Source organism: Hevea brasiliensis, chromosome 4 (genome assembly GCF_030052815.1).
Source record: "Hevea brasiliensis isolate MT/VB/25A 57/8 chromosome 4, ASM3005281v1, whole genome shotgun sequence".
Classification (NCBI taxonomy): domain Eukaryota; kingdom Viridiplantae; phylum Streptophyta; class Magnoliopsida; order Malpighiales; family Euphorbiaceae; genus Hevea; species Hevea brasiliensis.
The window spans coordinates 11,716,776-11,738,155 of NC_079496.1; the positions used below are offsets into that span (position 1 = coordinate 11,716,776).

The window sequence follows — 21,380 nt, forward strand, 5'->3', positions numbered from 1 at the left end:
TCGAAAAATCGAACCCGATTTTTAAAATCCGAAAAAAATCTCAAAAAAAAAATTCCTAAAATTTAAATAAAATTAAAATACCAAAAATGCTCATAAAATTTAAAATTTTGGGGTGTTACATTCTTCCCCCCTTACAGAAAATTCGTCCTCGAATTTTACACAAGGCAGAATAAAGCACATGATTATACATTGAACATATAAGGGTACTTGCTACGCATGTCTGCTCGACTCAGTGCACTCTTCCACTGACTGACTCCTCCACAAAACCTTAACCATAGGGATCTGTTTGGATCTTAGCTGTCTCACTTGGTAGTCCACTATGGCTACAGGTTGCTCCTCAAATGTCAAGTTCTCTTTTAGCTCTATCACATCCGGCTGCAGTACATGAGAAGGATCGGGAATGTATTTCCTGAGCATGGAGATGTGAAACACGGGATGAACGTGAGAAAGGTTGGGTGGTAGCTCCAACCGTAGGCAAATCGCTCCAACTCTATCCGTAACCTCAAAAGGTCCAATATACCGAGGTGCCAACTTGCCCTTCTTTCCAAATCTCATGACTCCTTCATTGGAGAAACCTTCAGAATACATAGTCGCCATCGCAAACTCCACATCCTCCGTCTGGGTCCGCATAACTCTTCTCGCTTCATCGAAAGCCGCCTCAGTCGTTCCCTGATTAAAGGAACTACCTCTGAAGTGTACTGCACTAGGTCTACATCATGCACCTTCGCTTCCCCCATTTATGTCCAACACAGAGGAGACCTACACTTTCTTCCATATAATGCCTCATAGGGTGCCATCCCTATGCTGGAGTGGTAACTGTTGTTGTAGGCAAACTCCACCAATGCTAGCTGCTCATCCCATTGACCTCCAAAATCCAAGACACTCATGCGAAGCATGTCTTCCAGTGTTTGGATTGTCCTTTCGGACTGTCCATCTGTCTGAGGGTGGAAAGCCGTACTGAAGTTCAACTGTGTGCCAAGTGCCTCCTGCAACTTTCTCCAAAATCGAGAAGTGAACTGGGGCCCTCTGTCAGATATTAATGAAGCCGGAACTCCATGCAATCTGACTATTTCTCGAATGTAGAGCCGGGCATACTGTGCCACAGAGTATGTAGTCTTTACAGGCAAGAAGTGAGCTGATTTGGTCAAGCGGTCTACAATTACCCATATCAAATCATATCCTCGCGTGGTACGAGGCAACCCAGTCACAAAATCCATAGTGATCATTTCCCACTTCCATTCTGGGATAGAGAGCTCTTGCAGCTTCCCTGACGGTCTCTGGTGTTCAAACTTCACCTTCTGACAAGTCAAGCACTTGGACACAAAGTCTGCTATGTCTCTCTTCATACCATTCCACCAGTAGCTATCTTTCACATCATGGTACATCTTGGTGGAACACAGGTGGACATCTGCATCTGTGTAGTGTGCCTCTCGCATGATTTCATTCCTGAGGTTGTCCACATCGGGCACACATATCCTAGAACCTTGCACTAGGGCGCCATCATTGGCAAATCCAAACTCACCACCTTCACCTTGCTGTACTCTTTCTATGATCTTCATCAATTGTTGGTCTCTGTGCTGGGAAACTCTAACTCTGTCCCTCAAGTCTGGCCTCATTGAAAAATGAGCCAACAATACCCCCTCTCCTGACAGATCTAGGATTAAACCTTGATCCATCAACTCATGTACCTCCTGAATCAATGGTCTCTTCTCTACTGAAATGTGCGCCAAACTGCTAGAAGATTTTCTCGCCAAGGCATCCGCCACAACATTGGCCTTTTCAGGTGGTACCGATGGTGCAATCATAGTCTTTCAGAAGCTCCATCCATCTCCTCTGTCTCAAGTTCAAGTCCCTCTGCTGGAAGATGTACTTCAAACTCTTATGGTCGGTGTATATCTCGCACACTTCACCATACAGGTAGTGTCTCCAGATTTTTAGTGCAAAGACTACAGCCGCCATTTCCAAATCATGGGTGGGGTAGTTCTGCTCATGCCTCTTCAGCTGCCTTGAAGCATAAGCCACTACCTTTCCATTCTGCATCAAAACACACCCTAGGCCAACTCTGGAGGCGTCACAATACACGGTGTATCCTTCACCACTCACAGGTAGTGTCAACACCAGGGGCAGTGGTTAGACACTCCTTAAGCTTCTGAAAACTCACCTCACAGTCATCTGTCCAAATGAATGGAACATTCTTCCTGGTCAACTTAGTTAGGGGAGCCGCTATCCTGGAGAAATCTTGTACAAAACGCCTATAGTAGCCAGCTAAACTCAGAAAACTTCGCACCTCAGTGACTGTTGTAGGCCTAAGCCAATCAGTTACAGCTTCAATTTTCTTGGGATCCACTTGAATGTCGTCACTAGAAACCACGTGTCCCAAGAATGAGATGCTTTCTAGCCAAAATTCACATTTTGAAAATTTGGCATATAGCTGGTGCTCCCTCAACGTCTGCAACACCATCCTCAAGTGCCACAAGTGTTCTTCCTCGGTTCGAGAGTACACCAAAATGTCATCTATGAATACGATGACAAAACGGTCTAAAAATGGCTTGAACACCCTGTTCATCAAGTCCATGAAGGCTGCTGGTGCATTAGTGAGTCCAAAAGACATCACCAAGAACTCATAATGACCATATCTTATCCTGAAAGCCGTTTTGGACACGTCCTCATTCCTGATTCTCAACTGATGGTAGCCTGATCGCAGGTCTATCTTGGAAAAGAATCTAGCTCCTTGGAGCTGATCAAACAAATCATCGATCCGAGGAAGTGGATACTTGTTCTTCACAGTGACCTTGTTCAGCTGTCTGTAGTCGATACACAACCTCAATGACCCATCCTTCTTTCTCACAAATAAAACAGGAGCGCCCCAAGGTGAAGTGCTCGGACGTATAAAACCCTTGTCCAAAAGCTCCTGTAGTTGCTCCTTCAGCTCTTTCAATTCTGCTGGTGCCATCCTGTAAGGTGGCATCGATATGGGGTTTGTACCCGGCACAACATCAATGTAAAACTCTATTTCCCTTCCTGGTGGCAACCCTGGAAGCTCCTTAGGGAAGACATCCATGAATTCTCTGACAACAGGAACATTTTCCATGCTGACACCTTCTACAGATGTATCTCTCACCAATGCCAAATACCCTTGGCATCCACGCGTCAACATTTTTCTAGCACTAATTGCTGACACCAAATTATATGGAGCCACGCTCCTGTCACCATCAAAGCTAAACTCTTCCACACCAGGTATGTGGAAATACACCTTTTTGTTCCTGCAGTCTAAAGTGGCATAGTGAGTTGACAACCAATCCATCCCCAGGATTACATCAAAATCCATTACTGGTAGAGGAACCAAGTCTGCTGGGAGGATCTTTCCATCCACTACCACTGGGCTACCCGGAAAAACCATATCTACATCTATGTTGTCACTAAGTGGGGTAGCTACTGACAAAGGGCACTCTAAAGTTGTAGGGTTTCTACCCAACCTCATGGCAAACACAGGGGAGACAAATGAGTGCGTAGCACCCGGATCTATCAAAACACGAGCCTCATAAGAATGCACTGTAAGAATACCGCCACAACCGCATTGGAAGCCTAAGCATCCCGGTGGGTCAGGTGAAAACTCGAGCTTGACCCTACCCCGAGTGGCGTAACTCGACATCGACTTCTACCTCCGACCGCCTCCAAATCCACGCCCTTGTCCTCGGCCTGTGGCACATCAATCGATCGCCTGCCATGTTGGAAGTACCCGGATACAACTGGCGAGGAACATTTGCAACAGAACCCTGTGACCCCATCTGTGGCTCGCTGAACACGGGGCATTCCCTAGCAAAGTGGCCTGGTTGGCCACACCTGAAGCATACTCCTGAACCCATCAAACAAGGTCCTGAATGTCCTCTTCCACACTGTGCACAAGGTGCCAAAGAGGATCTGAACGAGCAGTAATCGCTGCACTGAACTGTTACCACTGCTGGATCCGTACCCTGGTCTGAACCCTCAGGATTTGTGTCTAAAACCACTCCTCTTATTCCTGCTTCTTCCTCTGTAAGTAGTTTGGCCACCACTATCCGTAGTACCCATGTGGGGAACACCTGAAGAACCCTCTGCTTTGTTTTTCTTTACTCTACATTTGTCATCCACAAAGATAGCTAATCTCAATCTGTCTGCGCTCGATCAACCACCACATCAAAAGATCGATCGACATCATGGCTGTGTTCGCATACCTCTGTCAAGCCCCTTTAGGAATCTTTTCACCTTCATAGTCTCTAGAGATCTGCCAGAGGGGCATATCTGCTCAATTCGTAAATTGCAGAGCATATTCATCTACTGCACTGCCATTCTGTCTTAAGGCCTCAAAGGCCCACCGCTTCGATCTCTGAAGCTTTACGCACAAACCGATTGATAAAAGTTCCACAACCGAGCCCATGTCAATCCCTCCATCCGGGGTAACACGTAGTCATTCATCCATTGTCTAGGCATAGGCCCCATGATATGCTGCACACACTCTATCAGTCTTCTATTAGTCAACTGTAATTTTGTTCCTGCCTGTCTGCAGGAATCTAAAAACCGATATGCATCGTCTGACACATCATAAGTTCCAGGCACCAACTTCTTGAAATTTATGATCTGTTTGTAAGATTCCTCTCTTGGTGCGGTGGACTGCTGCTGCTGTGGAGGGTGGACCATATACTGCGCCATCATGTCGATGATTCTCTGCAGACCAGCTAGAGTAGCTGCCATGGGGTCCATGGGACCCTGTGCCATAAAGGACTGATCCTGTACTGGGGGTGGCTGCTCCTCTACTTGAGCAGCTCTAGGCCTCCTACCCCACCTCCTCGGGGCAGGCGCCTCATCCTGTGCCGACACCTCGTCGGGCACATCTGGTTCTGGTGCAGTGGCAGCTCTCCTGCTTCTACGCATTTTCCTGAAATTCAGCAGCATTAGCCCACAAAATTCAAAATTGCACATTACACAGCTCTAGAGACTCATATTTACACACAATATATGAAGCAGAAACTAGAAGCAAAGACGACAATGCAAGACGAATGTGGACCCTATTTTTTCGCATGTGACTCCTAGTAGACTCTTCCCAACACTTTAGACAAACATTCCCTAAGAATCTGGAGCCTAAGCTCTGATACCACATTTGTCACGACCCAACCTATGGGCCGGACCAAAGACTAGACTGGCCAGCCTAAAGCCCCCGAGGCCCGTAGTAAGCCTTAACTATTCATTTACCCAACTCTAAGGCCCATTTGGGCCTAATTTCAAGAAAACAAACGGACAGAGTCCGGCCATAAAATGGACTTACCAACGGGGAGTTTTTGACTCACCCGACCTGTAAACACAATATATAGTCAATTGGGGAGCTCAGCTCACCCTCCACATACTCATCAACATAATAATAAATGGGAGCTCAGCTCCCTCATCCAATCCATCAAACATGCATATCATTATACGTTTACAGGTCCAACATGATAATAATTTAGTTTACAGACCCAAATCAAATAACATTTCTAACACATGCGGAAATTCTAAGATTTAACAAGTTTATACAGACAGTAATAATTGACCTGCGAGGGAGAAAAGCAGGTTAACCAAAATAAAATCCTCCTGTAGCCTGAAAAAATAATGAACAGGAGTGAGCGTTCGACTCAGAGAGTAAAATATCAATTTTAACCATAATCTCTATAACTATCTAAATCTAATGCACCCTGTAGAGTGAAATGCAACATCCACATCATTTTCACATCATAACATCAAAAAGGTAATTTGGAGCACTCACGCACCCTGTAACATCAATCATAATATATGGGAGCTGATCCTATCTGACTCTCTTAAATCCAACACAGTGCCGTGAAGAACTCAGCTCGGACTTCCACTTAAATACCAAATCGGGGTCCCAACGAAGAACTCAAGCCGTGTCTACCCCGAAGGACCGGGTCCCAGCGAAGAACTCAAGCCGTGTCTACCCGTCCTATCCATAGTCCACACCACATCACACGCACGCCAACGCACGCACACTGCTCCAAATTACCACAACAACATACATTGCACTTTCACAGTTATGAATGCAACATAATTCGTGCCTAAGGTTTAGCTACATAAATATATGCATATAAGTGATGCATGGGCATGCTTAAACATATAATAATAGTGAAATTATAATTAAAATTAATATTTTACTCACAGACTTGACGGTGGTCACTGAGGCGGCTTGGCGGAGGAAGAAGGCTGTCCCGGCTCACCTGACAATTATATTACAATTATTTAATACAATCTGACCCAATACAAACAAAGAAAAAACCAATTACGTCCTAAGTCGTGCCGAAAATCCGGCAGAGTCTCCCCTATACCTAGGACCTACCCAACCTGCAAAAGGGTTCAAAACACACTTCTATACTCACAATCCATATATCCACAGTTCAATCATATCACACAGCCCCTCCTTGGCCCATCAAATCAGTCATCCATCACAATACGCAAAATTTCAATTTTAGTCCTTATTATTGATCATTTTTGCAAAAATTGCCCAAACAAGCTCTAAAAATTATAAAACTTTGCCCCGCGGTCCTTAGCAATATTACTAAGCTATTTCAAAAAGAATCGTAATTTCCTAAGCTACCACGAATATTTTATGGATTTTTAATCCTATTTAAGCACTAGAAAATTACGAAAAAGCAAGGTTCGGGTTTACCTTTGCCGATTCCGACTTGAACGCTCGGGGCGTCGACAATGGGGCTAGCCAAAACCTCGGTCCAATTCGGAGACTTTTCCAGTGTGGTTCATGCGGCGAAATTTGCGGACGGTCAATGTCGAATTTCCACGAATCGAGGATACCTACACGAAGCCCATAACACGGGGGTTAGTACATAATTTTTTCAGAATTTTCTAAGCTCATTAAATGCTCGGAAAAACACTGCGAAGTTCCGTGGGACCCACCGAAAAACGGTGTCGGAAAAATTTGAAATTTATGTCGTTGCGAAGCTCTCGACGTATGGAGCGTGCTGGTGGCCTCGGTTTTCTCATGGGATTCACTGTTTTCGAGAAATCTAGCCCAAAAGTCGAAATGGGCTAAAATCTTCCCGAGCAAAAATCGGACAATCCGCTCGATGGATTTCGGCGTTCTTGGTGTCTATGGAAAGCTCTCGTCGAGTAGATGATTTTGGACACAAGACCGTCAATTGGTGGCCGGATCGTAGGAAGTCGAGCGGCGTCTGATGGGGCGTTCGCGCAGCGTTTTTCCGTTTGGCGTGGCCATTGGGGAGGCGGCCGGCGTACGTGAAGGGGCGGTGGTGGCCATTCTTTGGGAGTGGGAGAGAGAAAAGAGAGAGAAAAGGGAGAGGGACGACACGCGCGGGGAAGAAAAAGGGAAGAAGGAAAAAGGCCGGTCCGATTCGACCGGTCCAATCCGGTCCGGTTCGATTCAGCCGGTTCGATTCAGAATACAAAATTTTGAATTTTTACTCTGCCTCGGGACCGAAAACGAGGTCCAAAAATTTCGAAAAAATTTCAGAAAACTCAGAAAAATACGTAGACTCCAAATATATTTTTAGTTTTGCCACATGGTCTTTAAATTAATTTTTAAAAATCATCAAAGTTTATATTTTCGGAAAATCGAACCCGATTTTTAAAATCCGAAAAAAATCTCAAAAAAAAAATCCTAAAATTTAAATAAAATTAAAATACCAAAAATGCTCATAAAATTTAAAATTTTGGGGTGTTACATTTACAGTTTTAGGTATAACGACAGGTTAAATTTTTACAGATATTCAATTCGATTGAATTCTAATAAGACAGATTTTGATAATATGTAATCGAGTTTTGGAAGGGTACGAAATTTATTTTAAAAATTAATAATCATGATGGATTCAGGTTGAGCTTATAATTTATATATTGGGTTTTTGTTATCTCAATTTATTTATGTAAATATTTAATTAAATATAAAATATATATTTTTATAATAATATTTATAAATCTTTATATTTTTATTTTATATAAAATAAAATTAAAATATTTTATGTAATTATTAAAATTTTAAAATATAAATTATTAATAAAAAATAATTTTTTATGTAAATTTTTAATAAAAATATATAAAATAAAATAATTTCAGATATTTTTTTAATAATAATTAAATTTAAAATGAGGTTCAAATAATAATTTTAATCAAATTTAATATAAATTTAAATTTTAAAAATATTAATCAAATTCAATAAATATCTTATTCATTGTCATTTTACTCTTGTTGATAAGTAACATGACCCCAACAAATAATCATTATTACTTCATCTGATTTTAGAAAAGAGATATTTTTATTTTTACATGAATTTAAAAAATTTAATAATATAATTAAAGTAATATATTTTATTTAAATATTTTTTAATATATCTTTTAGTCATATTATTTCGTTACAAAGTTAAATAACTCATATTATTAAATTGTTATTGAAACTTTTCTAAATGTATATTAAATATTAATATATTAACAAATTAATTATTAATCTAAAGACAAATAAAAAAGAGAAAATATGCAGAATGGAGTACAACTTTTTAGCCTCCGTTATCGTCTTAGGCCCATTAAACAGCCCAACTATCCAGTTTCCATCGCCTCGCCGGTACTAACTACCAAGTGTGCAGCATTTTACGGTTAACCCTAAATTCGATTCAGATTTTTTACTCTCTAATTTCTGAGTTTGCTCCAATTGTTAAATTTCTTTGCTTCTGCATATCTAATCGACCAATATTAATGAACGTGTGCAAGACCAATGTCATTTTCTGAGGCCGAGCTGTCTCTTTCTTGCGTTTGATCAGTTCTCTGTTCCCTCTGGGCTAATCGTGCATGAACCGGAATTCAAAATGAGTATAGTGCCCAAGGAAGCAATCGAAGTAACGAGTATAGTGCCCAAGGAAGCAATCGAGGTGATTGCACAGAGCATTGGAATCACCAATTTGTCCCCTGAGGTTGCTCTCGCTCTAGCTCCCGATGTCGAGTACCGAGTTCGCGAGATCATGCAGGTGCTATTTATCTCATCTTTCTATTGTTTGTTTATTGTTAGTTCTCTGCTATGAAGCTGTTTTCTGAGTTTGGAGACTAAATAATTGGGTTTTGGTTTGTCAAGGAGGCTATTAAATGCATGCGCCACTCAAGGAGAACTACTTTGACTGCAGAAGATGTCGATAGTGCTCTTAGCTTGAGAAATGTGGACGTTAGTTCTTCGATTTTAACTTTTCCGCTTTTTTTTTTTTTTGGGATTTCTTTCTACGATTCTTTTCTTCTTACTGCTGCTGCTGCAGCCTGTGTATGGCTTTGCCTCTGGGGATCCGCTGCGTTTCAAGAGAGCTGCGGGACATAAGGATCTGTACTACATTGATGACAAGGATGTTGAGTTTAAAGACGTAAGACAGTTGTCATTTTTTAATTGTGGGTGGTTGAAGAACCCTTTTAGCTCCTAATTACATAATAGTTTGTGTTTTATGTGGTGTTTGTAGGTGATTGAGGCGCCTTTACCAAAAGCGCCTCTTGATACGTCAGTTAAAGTTCACTGGTTGGCAATTGAAGGCGTTCAACCTGCAATTCCTGAGAATGCTCCTGTTGAAGGTATTTTGCAAAGTTTAGTTGCATAATTTGCAATTATTGCAAATGAATTAAGAGATTTGATTGGTTTTACTAATTTGGTTCTCACGTGATCTGGAGTACAAAGATTCTTAATTAGTGATTGCGGATGCTATTGATGCATAGTTAATTGACTCGTGCATTTTCTAAATTTTAATTGGATGTTTTGATGGTCCATTTGTATCACACCCTTTTCCTACTATATAATGGTTTCGTTTAATCAGCTTCTGTTAATCTTCATGATGAGGTTTAATTTGCTTAGATAAAATTTTTAGGTTCAAAAATTTATACTGGTGTTGTGCTTTGTTTGTAGCACTTGCAGCATCCTCTGATGGTAAAAAGTCTGAATATAAGGAAGATGGTCTTCCTGTTGACGTTAAATTACCTGTCAAGCATGTATTGTCAAAGGAACTTCAGGTAAATTTTGTGTAGCTTGTTACATATGTTCTCTGCCTTCTACCTGCACCTAATGCTTATCAGGAAGATCTTATCGTTTATGTGCAGCTGTACTTTGACAAAATCACAGAGCTTACCATAAAGAAGTCTGGTTCTATACTTTTCAAACAAGCTTTAGTTAGCTTGGCAACAGACTCTGGTCTCCATCCTTTACTTCCTTATTTCACTTACTTGATTGCTGATGAGGTAGCTTTGGAGGATTGTCATATTGTCTTATTTTGATGAAGTTTTTTTTTCTCCCTTTTCTTCTTGAGCTCATGTTCTTTTCACAATGTTCTCAGGTTGCACGAAATTTGAATAATTTCTCTGTCCTGTTTGCTTTAATGCGTGTTGCCCAAAGCCTTCTTCAAAATCCACACATACATGTAGAACCTTATGTAAGTTTATTTTTCAGCATATCAAATTTGTGTCTATCAAAGTATCAGAAGATTTTATTTCTTTTTGTGGTGATTTGTTTCTGATCTGTGGTTCCTATGTCCTCCACGTTTGATGTTGTTTAACATTTAGGTGGTTGAGATGTTTCTAAACTGGTATACTACAGTTAAAGGGCTTGTTTTTGTATCTAATTTTTTTCCCCTCATTTTTTTCAGCTACACCAACTGATGCCGTCTATTGTAACCTGCCTAGTTGCTAAAAGGTTGGGAAATAGGTTTTCTGACAATCATTGGGAGCTTAGAAACTTCACAGCAAACCTGGTTGCATCAATATGCAAAAGGCAAGGATTTTGTTTCTATTTTGTTTGATATGAACAAAAGTCAAGCTCTTGGGTTATCATCTTTGATTAGAAATATTCATTCTTAATTGTAAACTTCCCAGTGAAAGGACATAAACAGACATTAGAGATAGAATTCTCAAATCCTGCTATTAATGTGAAATAATTTAGTGTGGAATTTGATAAGATTGGGTTTCTGGTATTGAACAGTGCAAAGTTTAATTTTTCAGAAGCTTGCCTTGCACTTTTCCCTCCATTTATAAGAAATGTGTTTTCCAGTAAGTCTTGTGTTTCTGCATGATGTACATATAACACAAGAGATGTACTTCTTTGTCTAGGCATTGCAATGAATATGATGATGCTAGCTAGTGTGGATTTTCTTACATCTGCCACTATCATGTTTGAGAGAATAACATACTAAATTTCTTTAATCTACCTTTCTATCCACCAATACTACACATAGTATAATTTACCAGCTGATATGTTGCAGATTTGGGCATGTTTACCACAATCTGCAGCCACGTGTCACAAGGACTCTACTTCATGCATTCTTGGACCCAACAAAATCATTGCCTCAACATTATGGGGCAGTACAAGGATTGGCAGCTTTAGGACCCAATGTGGTATTCCTCTGTTATCATCTTACCAGAAAACTAAAAAACTAAAAAATAAAAAAATTACCATATATATACATATAGTGGGGGTAGGGGTGTGCCGTGTGTTGAGAGGTGATCATGATTTTGGTACTGAAGATGCTATGTTAGTAATTATAAATTCATTTTGCAAGGATAGATAGTTCATTCTTTGCATGCTGTCTAGGAAATCTTAACTCTCCGAAAGGAAAGAGGTTAAAAAAAAGGAACTAAAGTAAGAATTAAAAAATAGTTATTTTGCAGTGAAATTATTTGAGCTTTAATAACACTTACATTTTTCTGGATCCTTTTTTTCCCTCACTTCTGTTTACTTTCTTCACTCCTACTAACTTTTCTTAGTCTGGTTTTCAGAAATTTGTAGTGATTTTTTTGACTTTGCACAGGTTCGTCTTTTGATACTGCCAAATCTAGAGCCATATTTGCTATTGCTTGAACCAGAAATGCTTCTTGAGAAGCAAAAGAACGAGATTAAGAGGCTTGAAGCTTGGCGTGTTTATGGGGCCTTGATGGTGAGTTCATTTTTCAGTTTGATGCTAAAATTCGGATCATTTGTGATTTGGATTGCTATTGATGTGGCTATGCTATTAGCCTATTACTAACCAAGTCTTAGCCTATATCATTCAGCACGCAGCTGGTCTATGTGTGTATGATCGGCTCAAAATGTTACCTGGTATGCTAACGCCACCAATACGGACTGTCTTGAAGAGCAATGGAAGAGTTATGACTAAAATGCCGAGTATGACTTCATTTTTCTTGGCTTACTGGAATATTATGCATAAATACTTGTATATATCCTTTCTAGCATTTTTTAGAATCCACCGTCTGAAAATCCATGTGAATGCTTTTCTTTGTGGGGTGGGTCTTCCTGAGACTAGTCAACATGTGTGCGTGTTTTATTGAAAATGTAAGTGCTGTACTCTGGACGTGCATAAAAAGTCTTGAGATCAACCGTTTGCTGTGGAAAATAACTTGTCTGTTAGAAAACATTTTCTGAAAAAATAACTTATTTTCCATTGTTTGGTTGCAATGCTGAAAAATAAAGGAAAATTAATTTCTATTTTTTTGGAGTGTACTGGAAATTATTATTTTTCTTTCCATTTATAATTATAAACTACAAAAATGTTTAGATAGTAAAAATTTCTTTTTTTTTTACTAATTTATTGTTGAATATGAGAAAAATGCATAAAATCCAAAATTATGGCTGCCATAACACATTGCCAGTGGCTTCCACGGGTCGGTAGTGACCGGTAGTGGCTGTCGGTGGTGAAGGACGATCAGTAAACGAACGGGTGTATGTTTTTGTCATGCATTTATAAGTTTATTTACATTTTAATAAGTTTATTAAAGTCCGGAAAATGACTTTCTTGGAAAATAATTTCCTCTTAAGAAATCATTTTTCTTAAAAATAGCTTAGTTTCCCTTTAGTTTGGAAAATGTTTTCTGTTAACAAATTTTCTTAAGCGGCGAGAGCCCTAAATGTTGGAAAATGCTGAAAAATGTTTTTAAGGAAAATATGTTTCATGAAACAAATGAAGCCCAAGTATGGTAAGTTGTTGAAGAGTAACTTCCTAGGGGAAGAGCTTATGAAAAATTCAACAGCATGCTTGAATGTTATTCCCTTTGTGACAAGTTCTTGATGATGTTATGGGAAAAAAACAGTTGTTTAAATTCTCTTTACGTTTAATATATCATTTCGCATGTGTCCTGAATAACTCTTTTTTCCTAGCGTTTGTGCATGAGCTGGTGATGAATGGTTCATTGATCTACATTAAACTTAGACAGTTTTCATATGATTGTGTGACATTAAGTTTATCAGAATACATAATGCTTTGAGTTTCTTTATGCACATGACTTGTAGAATTTGAGTCATGTTCAGCCTTTTGACCAAAATTCATGTGAGTGTCTTCTGTTGACTTTCCTATTAACATGTTGACAATGTTGGTGACATGATTTAGCTTCTTCCAAGCATATCACACAAATGCACTACGTATTCCTGATCCTTTGTTTTTTGCTTGCATTTCTTGGGGGTGGTCATTGCTTCCTAATAAATAAAAAGATAAACGAAAAGCTAGCACAGACAACTTGATGCAACAACCACCACTCAAGAAACTAGCGACAGATGGTGCGATGGGTGTAATGCCAATGAACTCCATGCAAGTTGACATGCAAGGGGCAACAGGTGGATATCCCAAGGCTGTTGGGGCTTCTAGCATGAGCATACCATTAACATCTCGGCAGTTGCCTAATGAAAACATGCCAGGAAGGGATGGTGGTCAGGTGTTAAAAGCATCAACTGTGCTTGCACAGGCTTGGAAGGAGGACATAGATGCAGGACGTTTGCTGGCTTCTCTATACGAACTTTTTGGTGAAAGTATGTTTGCCTTCATTCCGAAACCAGAGTTGTCTTTTTTCTTGTAAATTTAACTGGAGATATCAGCAATTGTCCTCAGGAAATTATCTGTTACATTCCTCGTTCTTTTCCTTCCAGGATAGTTTTTGCATTTCCGAAGAAAGTTGTACGGAATTCTTTTTGTAGATAACTAATCAAACATACCAAATTGTGGCGTTCAGCTTGTGCTCCTTCCATGTTAATCCTTATTTTACAAGCCATTTGGATTTATCTCATCAAAATTTGATAATTTTAGCTTATCAAATTAGAGTTATGTAATTTCACTGATGTAAATTGAAATTTAACGTTTTAAACGATTAGGCAAGGGATTATCCATGAAATTTTGCCTTTAGATTTGAAAAGTTGGCTTATCCCTTTAATGCAATTGTTATGTATGAAAAACTTGCAATAGCAAGAGATTTGATAGGACATGCTATACACAATAGGTGTATGATTGGGTTTTAAACCGTGCTGAAAAAAATTTAGTTTGATTATTTTTAAATTAAATTATATTTATAAATTAAATTGAAATTATATCAAAATCTTATTGGATCTATATCAAATTGAAATTAAAAAAAATAATTATATATATCTCTATAATTTTTTAAATATATTATATATTTTTAATAAAATTATATATATATAATTATAAATCATATAAAAAATAATAATTTTAATTATAAATATATTAAATCATCTATATAAATTTATAATTATAAGTACATTTTATAATAATAATAATAATAATATATTATTATTATTATTATTATTATTATTATTATCCCCTTTAATAGAGAACCAGAGTCCTGTAAAAAAAAGCAGCAAATAGCAAATAAGACAAAACTAGTGGAGAAAATGCTTAAAGCGGTAGATGCAGAGCTACTGTGATTCAAAGAGAGACAGTCACAGAGATATTACAAATTTGCAATCCTGTAATTTTTAGGGTTTTAGACGGAAACGAGAGAGGGGCAGGGAGATGTCTGACCTAGATAGGCAAATAGAGCAGCTAAAGAAATGCGAGCCATTGAAGGAATCGGAAGTGAAGGCTCTTTGCCTCAAAGCCATGGAAATCCTTGTCGAAGAGAGCAACGTGCAACGCGTCGATGCCCCTGTCACTGTTAGTATTTATGTCTACAAATTTCCTATTCTATTTTGTTTGTTTTTGGCCGTTCTTTTTTTAGTGTGGTTGATTCTGATTTAGATGAGAAGTTGCTATCGTTTTTGGCTTTGCAGCTGATTGGTTTTAGTCTTTATTGCAGACCAATGGTTTCTTTTGGGGGTAAATTAGGAGTTAGGGTTCTGAACAAAATACTGGTTTTCGCATTTCATTATGGATTTTTTTTGGTATGCTTTTGAAGATTTATGCTGAATGGTAGCGTGAAAAGCTTTTGGTGGTCTCTCTCTCTCTTTCTCTCTCTCTCCTCCTCCTCCTCCGTCTTCTTCTTTGAATAAGTTTTGCCTACTTACCGTCATTATTGGATTCGAAGGTTGTTTTTGTAGTAGATTACTGAGTTCCTTGAAATTATTGAGTTTTGAATGTCTTATTGTGTTGGCTTGCTTTTGGTTTAGTTGGACATTATGTGCCTTTGCTGCAATAATTGGCTGGACTTAATGGGCTTCAGTTATTCAGTGCGTTTATTAAACCATTTTGTTTGAATATTAATTAGGGGACTTTTAGGGTCTTAACCAATTTTTTTGGGGTAACGATTTAAAGCTTTACAGGATTTTTCTCCAGTCCGGTGTCTGCATGTTGCAGTGCATCGTGAAGGCGTAAATAATTCACAGGAAAGTTATAGTTCAACTAGGTAGCTTCAGGTTAGAATGATGCTTTGGTGTGGTCAGTGGTGTACAAACTGTCCTAGGTGGAACTGTATACTTTCAGTCAAAGGCTTATTGAAATTGGGTTAATAACAACATTAGGCCTGAATCTGGCCTATTTGCATGATCGTTGTACTGATGATTGGCTTGTGGTGTACTTCTTCAACTGTTTAGGTCACTTGTGTTGGATTGGCTTTACATAATTTTGAAATGGACCTGAATCTAACTGCTTCAAATTTTTTAGAGTGATGCTGGTGAAAATTGTTTCTTCTTCTTCTTCTTCTTCTCTCTCTCTCTCTCTCTTTTATTTTCCCCCCTCCCTGGTTTTAACTTGGTGATGCTTTTAAAATATAATAGATTTGTTATGTGTTTTATACCAAGAGAAGGATTTTATTCATTGAATGTCATTGTCATGTACAATGTGCATGGTGGGAGTGGAATTTCTTAACCTCTTATGGAGCAAAGTTTTCCTGTTATATATATATATATATATAGATTTGTTATGTGTTTTATACCAAGAGAAGGATTTTATTCATTGAATGTCATTGTCATGTACAATGTGCATGGTGGGAGTGGAATTTCTTAACCTCTTATGGAGCAAAGTTTTCCTGTTATATATATATATATATATATATATATATATATATATGTTGTCACCTATTTAATGTGAGAAAAAAGAAGTTTCTCTTGGCCATATGACTGTTGCATTAACAATAAGAGATTCTTCACATGCACACCTGTTGAGTTCTAGCAAAGCCTACATTGTTTCAAGTAATAGGTTATGGGTGATACTGAATTGAATCCACTTGTTCCTTATTTATTTCATGCTGCAGCCTTTCCTGCCTAATTAAATAGAAAGTGCCAATACTGTTGGCCTAGGTTTGAATGGAAACAAATCCACCTGGAATATTTGTTTAATGTGCAACCGCTGTTCTAAATTTTGAATACTTGTACTATATATTAATATTGATTGATGTTTGTGTGCATAGATATGTGGAGATATCCATGGGCAGTTCTATGACATGAAAGAGCTTTTCAAAGTAGGAGGGGATTGCCCAAAGACTAATTACTTGTTTCTTGGAGATTTTGTTGACAGAGGATTTTACTCTGTTGAAACATTTCTGCTTCTACTAGCTCTTAAGGTACTATCCTTATCAATGGAAAATTATGTTGTTTGCTCTTTTTTTTTTTTTTTTCCCTTATCTTTCCCTTATTTGTTCAGATTAGGTGGATTCTTTTAAATTTTATCTAATTTTAAGCAGAATTTTTGTTGACTTTGTACTCTCATGCATTACAACTGTAGCTCTCTATATTTTAGTTTCTAGACAGCGTGTTTACGAAAAGATAAATCCATTTTTATCATGATTTTCACACTGTCTGATGTGTATGCCACTGTCTGATCGATGACATTTATATTATGTTTGACCCAAGAGTTCTTATGCAATTTGCATTCATTCAAGTCATTTGAATCATTTTTTATGACTTTAGCTTATCTCAAAAACGTTGTATGAAGGTAGTGGCAATTTTAAAATGTGTTCTTCTCCTATTTTTCTAGGCTTTATGGAAGTCATTGCTAAGGAAGATGTGTAAGTGTTGTCATTTATTGTGTCCGTGTTTGTTAACTAGGTTCAGGGTGTAGCAGGCCCTAGAGCCAGCACCTTTGCTAGGATGAGGCAGGTGGTATCACATACAACTAGTATTGATACCTGATAGAGTTAGGAAAATAAAGTTAAAGAAATGAAGAATAAACAGAACACTGGAGGAATTTACTGAGTTGTATATTGATATTGGTGAAGCTCAAAACAGTCCACTCAAGATTACAATATATAACTCTTTCCTCTCTTCTTTAAATTACTAATACTTAACAGGTAAAAGAAACAAGATAATCCCAGGAGAAGACCTCCCAAACTAGACTGGCTAGCCCATAGCACAAGACTGCCAAATTACAGCAAAAATAATCCTCCCTTCTTCAGCAGCAAGGCCTTTATTTATATTAGTAGTAGCATTCTCTTCAGTCGCCTTTCCCATGTGATTCACCACCCGAAATTCTCTCTAACTGCCATCGAGCTGTGCAATTCCAGATATTTGCATTCCCTGTTCAGGAACCTTCTTCTTCACATTTCTGCAGTAGCATACCTTCAGAGGCCTTGGGCATGGATTAGTACATGCTGGGCTTTCACTTTCACCAGAGCTGACAATACCTATAATTTACCCTACTAATACTACTACTATTACTACTTCTTCTTCTTCTTCTCCTTCTTCTCATACTTGTTCAAAGTTTCATTGCTACTATCGAAGAATTTCATGATTATGAGAAAATCATATAATTGATTAGCAAAATCAATGACTTGATTAATACTTGTATAAAGGATTGATTTATGGGTTATTGATGGGAGTGCCATGTATGTCATTTATCTTCCATCATAAATATAGACTCTTATGTTTTATATTAACACAAGTGAATGAAAATGTTACAGCCTCGTTTGGTTCAAAATGGTCTATTTCCTAGCAAGTGAACTTCTCGAGAAGTACACTTTCAGGGAAGTTACTTTCCAAGAAGTGTGGTTTAAATATGTTTGGTTGGTATGCTAAATTCCCAAGAAGTAAAATTGTGTTTATGAATATCCCTACTCTACTTAATTGATATAATGCTAGAGTAAGGGTAAACATGGCTAACCAAATCTCATAAAGCAAGGGCAAGAGCGAGGGAACTTACTTAACTAGGTTGGGCTCAGGAACTTAAATTCCTGCATGGTTAGGAAGTGAGGTGCTTCACTTTCTGCAAACTTTATAAAAATGGCTAACCAAACAAGCTTCATTTTGACGCTTCCTGGGAACTTGAAGTTCCTTAGCTAACTTACCACCAAACAAACAAGACCGCAGCCTTTAAGGTTTTGTGTCCGTGGATATAGGCTTTTGGTAGCTGTACAACGTATATACTTGTTTTGTGATTTTCTCCTATCTTTTATATTATTCTAAATTTCAACAGCCACTACCACTAACACTCCAAGTTATTTATTGCTGCTGCTGCCAGTACTATTACTACTAATAGTATTTTGTCATCCCATTTCTTCTTCTTCTTCTTCTTCTTCTTCTTCTTCTTCTTCTTCTTCTTACTGCTGCTACCAATGCAACTACTACTAGTAGTAGTATTGATACTGACAATTTGCACTTACCAGGTGAGATATCCAGATCGGATAACCCTCATTAGAGGGAACCATGAGAGCCGTCAGATAACACAGGTTATTCTTTTAACTTCTTTTTTTTTTTTTTGGTGGGTTAACATTCTAATTCTTTAAGGTATTTATCAGTTGTTCTTTCTTCACAGGTGTATGGATTTTATGATGAGTGCCTACGAAAATATGGTTCTGTGAATGTTTGGCGATATTGCACTGATATATTTGATTACTTAAGGTATGAGAATAGTGATTAGAGCAAAAACATGGCTCTTTTATGTAACCAAGGTTGAATGGTGTAAAAGATATGGACCCATTGCTAACTTTGGGGGGGATGTTTGGGCATATGATGTCTTAACATGTTCTGTTGTCTTATGACAACTCCATTGCACTGATTTACAATAAGTAGGTAGTTCTTGCAGTATTAAGTGAAGCTAAATGTTGCTGCTATTGAGTTTGCTATTTTTAAAGCATTAGGCTATATAATGTTTACTTACATGGCTATTATTAAGCTGGCTCCTATAGAACTTCCTCCTTCTGATTTTTAATGCTTTTTTGTTACAGTTTGTCAGCTCTCATTGAGAATCGGATTTTTAGTGTTCATGGTGGTCTGTCTCCTGCCATATCAACATTGGATCAGGTTAAAATCCATTCTGATTACTCACTCATTTTTCTGAAGTTATACATAGGAAATTACTATTTAGATTCCTTTTCCAGATTCGAACAATTGATAGAAAGCAAGAAGTACCTCATGACGGTGCCATGTGTGATCTTCTCTGGTCAGATCCTGAAGATATTGTGGATGGTTGGGGTTTGAGTCCACGTGGTGCTGGTTTTTTATTTGGTGGCAGTGTGGTCACTTCTTTCAACCACTCGAACAACATTGACTATATATGCCGTGCTCATCAATTGGTAATGGAAGGATACAAATGGATGTTTAATAACCAAATAGTTACTGTCTGGTCGGCTCCAAACTACTGTTACAGGTAAATTGGCTCCCGATCTTTAATTTCTCCCCATGCATTTGTTCCAGATTAATGATTTTTCAATTGGATTTGCTGCAGATGTGGTAATGTGGCTGCAATCCTCGAGTTGGATGAGAACCTTCACAAGCGGTTTCGTGTGTTTGATGCAGCTCCACAGGTTGGTACATATATCCCTTGGAAATTGATCCCAAAAAAAAAAAAAAAGCTTGGGGCTTTGACCATTCTAAGTATCAACGGTGGCAGTATGAAGGTTTATTAACAGTGGGCCATATGATAATTGTTATTACAGGCAGACAGTGGTTGAAAAATGCATAAATTCATTTCACAACCTGTGTGCTATTCAGTATTCTTGAAAAGAGTAGGATGTGATGCAATGATTTTAATCATATGGTTTCTGTGTTGTGAGCTTCATATGAACTATTCATAACTTATAGAACTATTGATATGGTTCTCTGAGAGACCGAATGTGGATGGAAATGCTCAAATGCATGAGGAGTTCAAATCTATAGGGTTGCCTTCTCCACCGTACTGCGCGTGTGCGCGCGCATTCATGTGTGTTATATATACATTCATAGCCCACTGAAATTTCAAATTAAATGCAGGAATCAAGAGGCACACCTGCCAAAAAACCTGCACCCGATTATTTCTTGTGATGCAATTGGCGAGAAGCCTTTTATTATTAGATACGAGTGAATTGATGACAAAGAAAGATCTACAGTAGCATGGTGAAGAAAATCAGGAGCAATACCAGAAGAGCCAATGGAGAGGTTACCTAGTAACCAGGAAGAGTTATGCTTTCGGGTTTTTTTTATACATTTAGATTATTAGGGTTTGCTTTTTTGTATTCCCATTTCCACCACCATTGATTTCTGTATGTGTAATAGTATTGTATATCATGCATTGTGCGGGTGAATCATGGAATTGTAGAACATCTATCCTTCCTCAATTTGGGTGGAGATGAATGGGTCATGCAGAAGGAGATAGTTTCGTTTTATTTTCATGGAAAAGATTAGGTTAGGTACGGTGAAGGGGAAGCAAAAGAGGTATAAGCCATCAAATTAGTTGTTTGCCCTTTCGTACGATAAGAGTTATGATTTACTTTCTTTTTTTTTTTTGAGTGGTGTCATGCTACCGTTAACAAGATGACAAGATTGAAGCACAGATTCATTTCTTTTGTGCATCATGATTTCTACCTCTGATTTCGTGTGGGACATTCAAGAGATAGGATAAAGGTATCTCTTCTCTGTACTTTCATTATTATTATTATTTTCAACGGATTATGAACAGGAGATCTCTTCCATGGTTACTGGGTAAGTGTTTCTATTGGCTATGAACGCCGACCTCTCTCCTATTCTTAAGTCTCCTATTCTTAGGAGTGTAATCGAATTAAATCGAGTTTTGACTTGTTCAAGCTCATCTCTTGAATATATACTTCAGATTCAAGTTTTAATATTAAAGTTCAAGTTTAATTCGTTTACAATATATTAAATTCAAATTTGATTCGAGTTTGGTTTAAGTTCATTTGTCCAGCTCGAGTTTGAGCTTGATGAGTTTGAGCTCGAAGAGTTCAAGCTCGTCAGTTATA

General features: G+C 38.2%; 2 protein-coding genes across 3 annotated transcripts; both read left to right on the forward strand.

The window, feature by feature from the left end:
* The first annotated feature begins 8,531 nt into the window (after window positions 1–8,531).
* On the forward strand, window positions 8,532–13,996 carry LOC110669993 (transcription initiation factor TFIID subunit 6-like). Of its 2 annotated transcripts, XM_058145331.1 has the most exons (13): window positions 8,532–8,638; window positions 8,804–9,007; window positions 9,112–9,198; window positions 9,287–9,388; window positions 9,482–9,590; window positions 9,919–10,022; window positions 10,110–10,247; window positions 10,343–10,438; window positions 10,652–10,776; window positions 11,264–11,396; window positions 11,810–11,935; window positions 12,051–12,162; window positions 13,483–13,996. In XM_058145331.1, exons 2-13 carry the CDS (start codon window positions 8,849–8,851, stop codon window positions 13,842–13,844), a joined length of 1,653 nt encoding a protein of 550 aa, XP_058001314.1. In that variant the 5' UTR covers window positions 8,532–8,638; window positions 8,804–8,848; the 3' UTR covers window positions 13,845–13,996. The 2 variants fall into 2 exon arrangements, with proteins under 2 accessions (XP_058001314.1, XP_058001313.1); XM_058145330.1 differs by lacking the exon at window positions 8,532–8,638 and having other exon boundaries at window positions 8,645–9,007.
* Window positions 13,997–14,646: 650 nt separating this feature from the next.
* LOC110669962 (serine/threonine-protein phosphatase PP-X isozyme 2) lies at window positions 14,647–20,975 on the forward strand. The gene is made up of 8 exons (XM_021831848.2): window positions 14,647–14,932; window positions 16,623–16,775; window positions 18,813–18,875; window positions 18,962–19,047; window positions 19,374–19,449; window positions 19,527–19,795; window positions 19,874–19,952; window positions 20,398–20,975. Exons 1-8 carry the CDS (start codon window positions 14,792–14,794, stop codon window positions 20,446–20,448), a joined length of 918 nt encoding a protein of 305 aa, XP_021687540.2. The 5' UTR covers window positions 14,647–14,791; the 3' UTR covers window positions 20,449–20,975.
* Window positions 20,976–21,380: the final 405 nt, after the last annotated feature.

Excerpts from the sequence above, each read along its gene's own strand:
- LOC110669993 (XM_058145331.1), top strand. The coding sequence starts at position 8,849 with ATGAGTATAGTGCCCAAGGAAGCAATCGAAGTAACGAGTATAGTGCCC. Across the intron at positions 10,023-10,109 it reads TATTGTCAAAGGAACTTCAG|CTGTACTTTGACAAAATCAC; the intron begins GTAAATTTTGTG and ends GTTTATGTGCAG. Across the intron at positions 10,777-11,263 it reads GTTGCATCAATATGCAAAAG|ATTTGGGCATGTTTACCACA; the intron begins GCAAGGATTTTG and ends GATATGTTGCAG.
- LOC110669962 (XM_021831848.2), top strand. The coding sequence starts at position 14,792 with ATGTCTGACCTAGATAGGCAAATAGAGCAGCTAAAGAAATGCGAGCCA. Across the intron at positions 19,450-19,526 it reads CCATATCAACATTGGATCAG|ATTCGAACAATTGATAGAAA; the intron begins GTTAAAATCCAT and ends TTCCTTTTCCAG. Across the intron at positions 19,796-19,873 it reads GCTCCAAACTACTGTTACAG|ATGTGGTAATGTGGCTGCAA; the intron begins GTAAATTGGCTC and ends GATTTGCTGCAG.